Source organism: Olea europaea, chromosome 10, assembly GCF_002742605.1.
Source record: "Olea europaea var. sylvestris chromosome 10, O_europaea_v1, whole genome shotgun sequence".
NCBI lineage: Eukaryota > Viridiplantae > Streptophyta > Magnoliopsida > Lamiales > Oleaceae > Olea > Olea europaea.
In genome coordinates, this window is record NC_036246.1 from 20,537,400 (window position 1) to 20,540,263 (window position 2,864).

Consider the following 2,864-nt stretch of genomic DNA (forward strand, 5'->3'; position numbering starts at 1 on the left):
TTGAATAAAATGATTTAAATTAAAATAAAATTGAAGTATAATCACCTGATTTATAACAAATTAAAGTATGGTGTTCAAATTAACATTAATTGAGATAACCCAATTAAAAATTGAGTTAAAGTGCAATCACAATGACTACGAATATTTTAATCAAATTCGATAAAGCACTTTCTTGATCCGGGTTTGCCGCCCGGCCCATCAATTAGTTTAACTTTGGATGGACCCGGTAATTTACCGACGTAAGAGGTGCTTTTATGTAATAATATTCATTCTCTCAATATAATTAACCACCACGTCCGCCTCTCTTTCATTTTTCTCCAGCGTTAACTCTTGGAAATACCAGGCACCTGCGCATTCTTCCAATTCAAAATCCTTCGCTCCGCCTCCAGTGATACGGATCGGGTCTCAGGTCCGTATAAATTCACTAGTTTCAAGATTTTTAATCTGATGCAAGTTGTAACCATGTCTTTTTTATATTAATAAATTATGCAAAATTTTGATGTATGGAAATTATGCTTTGATTAAAGTTTTTCCTGTTGGAGATTGTTTAGTTCGCTTCTTGGGCATCTGATGTTTAGTTTTGTGATGTTTAAATGAATTATCTGTAATATGGAGGGGTGATATTTTCTAATGTTGATGTTTTACCTTTCTAGGTTTAGTTTCTGGAGGCCTTCTGTGGGTTTTTTCTGTAAAGTTAAGTTTTTGATTAGTTGACTAGGTCGTGTTAGCGCTGCTCCTTATTATTATTTTTTTATTTTTCCAACTGTTAATGAAAACATAATCATAAGATGCGTAGTGTAAGTTTAAGATCTTGAAAAATTAATGGGTTTAAACTGTTAAAAGTTATAAACTAGCCTGAGCGGATTGTGTGGAAAAATATAGGAGATTAATTAATATTCAAGAATGTAATTAAATTCCCACAAATTCTCTAATTTGTAATGCCAATTGTACTTTCTTGTATTGTGTTTACTCATCTAATTGTAAAATTATGATTTAGAGAATTGTTGTAATCAGAAACATCAGGGGTTGATGAACTGTAGTTTAAGACTAAAGAAAATTGATTTGTCATCTGAATTGATGTAGTAATATTTTTAAGTGCTGAATTGGGATAAATATTGTCAACCTTTACGCGTATCTTTAAGTGTATGGTAACTGACCTCATCATGAAATTGTGATTGGTTTTATGGAAGCAGTCTTGGCGCATTGAAGAAAAAACATAATTTTGTATTTTGTTAATATCTCAAAATGCCGAAAGATAGAAGGGTGAATTCCTCATCTTTTGATCGGGCTAGGGTATCTCCTTATGCTGGCAGCTCGAAGATTTGTGATCCGACGAAGTCAGATAGATATTTGCCTCGTGTTGGAGATGAAGCCGAATGGGAAGAAGCTAGATGCCCCATTTGTATGGACCACCCACACAATGCTGTCCTGTTACTATGTTCCTCCCATGATAAAGGATGTCGACCATACATGTGTGACACAAGTTCCAGACATTCAAATTGCCTTGATCAGTTTCGCAAGTCATCTAGTGCATCATCACCTGCTCCATTTGCTACTCCACGAGAAGATGTCTCGGCACCACGGGTGGCAACTCGCAGACACAGAGGGGAACAACCGTTATCTAGGCCAATCAATTCCCTTGAGGGAGAGAAACCTGTGTTTGTCTGCCCCCTTTGCCGGGGAAAGATCACTGGATGGCTTTCTGTGGAGTGTGCACGGAGGTTCATGAACTCCAAACTGAGGAGCTGCTCTTCAGAAAATTGTAACTTCAGTGGAAATTATTCTGAGCTAAGAAAGCATGCCAGGCTTGAGCACCCTTCTGATCGACCAGCTGAGGCCGACACCCAGCGGCAATCTGAGTGGATGAGGTTGGAGCGACAAAGAGATCTTGAGGATGCACTTAGTGCATACCTGCCAGATCTTGACTTTGACTTGGGTGACTTGGACGAATTGCCTAGCTTTGATGAATGGGATGGAGATGGTCTGTGGAATGATCGAAATTTTTTTGACTTCGTAGGTGGACTTACAGAGGACGGGGATGAACCGAGTGAAGACAACAATATATTTACTGATCTAGAGGTTGAGTTTTCTTTCTCTTTCCTTGAGTATCTATCTTATCCTGAGATAGAAGCAACAGATTCTGGTACTTCAATAAGTAACGACAGAGTACGTAACAGGAGACAGATTAATTCTAGGTCAAGTTATCCCACTGAAAACAGCTTAACAGGTTCAAGGCCTAGATCAAATCATCATAGGGAAAATGTGCCCCCAAGTTTAAGATCGAGTTATTATGAAGGAAATACCCCGGCAAGTTCGAGGCCAACTTACCTTGGTAGATACGCACCAACAAGGGCAAGGTCAAGGTCAGGTTATCATAGGGCGAACAGATCCCCTGTGAGGTCGAGTACGTCAGGGAGGCAAATGCCTGGCTCTTCACAATGGCACCAATCAAGTCGGAGATCCTGAGGATCGCGAATCTAGTTTGTTTTACTGTGCTTCTTTTACTGTTTGATGGGTCTCTAGCTGTAGTTTACATTTCCTGTTTTGAACTCTTAAAAGCTTTCCCTATGATTTAGTTTTCGGTCATAATTCATGCGGTCACACTTGTACGAGTTTGTAAAGAAGTTCTCTATTTATCAGTTGTGATCATACGACTAAGAAACTGACTCACACATCCGCCCAAAAAAAAAGAAAAAAAAGAAACCCACCCCCACCCCCCCCCAAAAAAAAAAAAAAAAAATGATAAAAAAGATAGTATTTAATTAAGTAATTTGGATTAATGATCAATTGAATTTTATTTATTTATTTATTTATTTTTCCTTTTTCGTTTTATTCAATGTAGCATAACAATGTGACATGATAGT

At 37.9% G+C, this 2,864-nt stretch overlaps 1 protein-coding gene across 1 annotated transcript; it reads left to right on the forward strand.

The window, feature by feature from the left end:
- Nucleotides 1–267: 267 nt before the first annotated feature.
- On the forward strand, nucleotides 268–2,646 carry LOC111401458. The gene is made up of 2 exons (XM_023029196.1): nucleotides 268–409; nucleotides 1,194–2,646. The coding sequence occupies exon 2, from the start codon at nucleotides 1,246–1,248 to the stop codon at nucleotides 2,464–2,466; it is 1,221 nt and encodes a 406-aa protein (XP_022884964.1). The 5' UTR covers nucleotides 268–409; nucleotides 1,194–1,245; the 3' UTR covers nucleotides 2,467–2,646.
- The last annotated feature ends 218 nt before the right edge of the window (nucleotides 2,647–2,864 follow it).

What these genes read in the sequence shown, in the direction of transcription:
- LOC111401458 (XM_023029196.1), top strand. Translation starts at nt 1,246, where the DNA reads ATGCCGAAAGATAGAAGGGTGAATTCCTCATCTTTTGATCGGGCTAGG.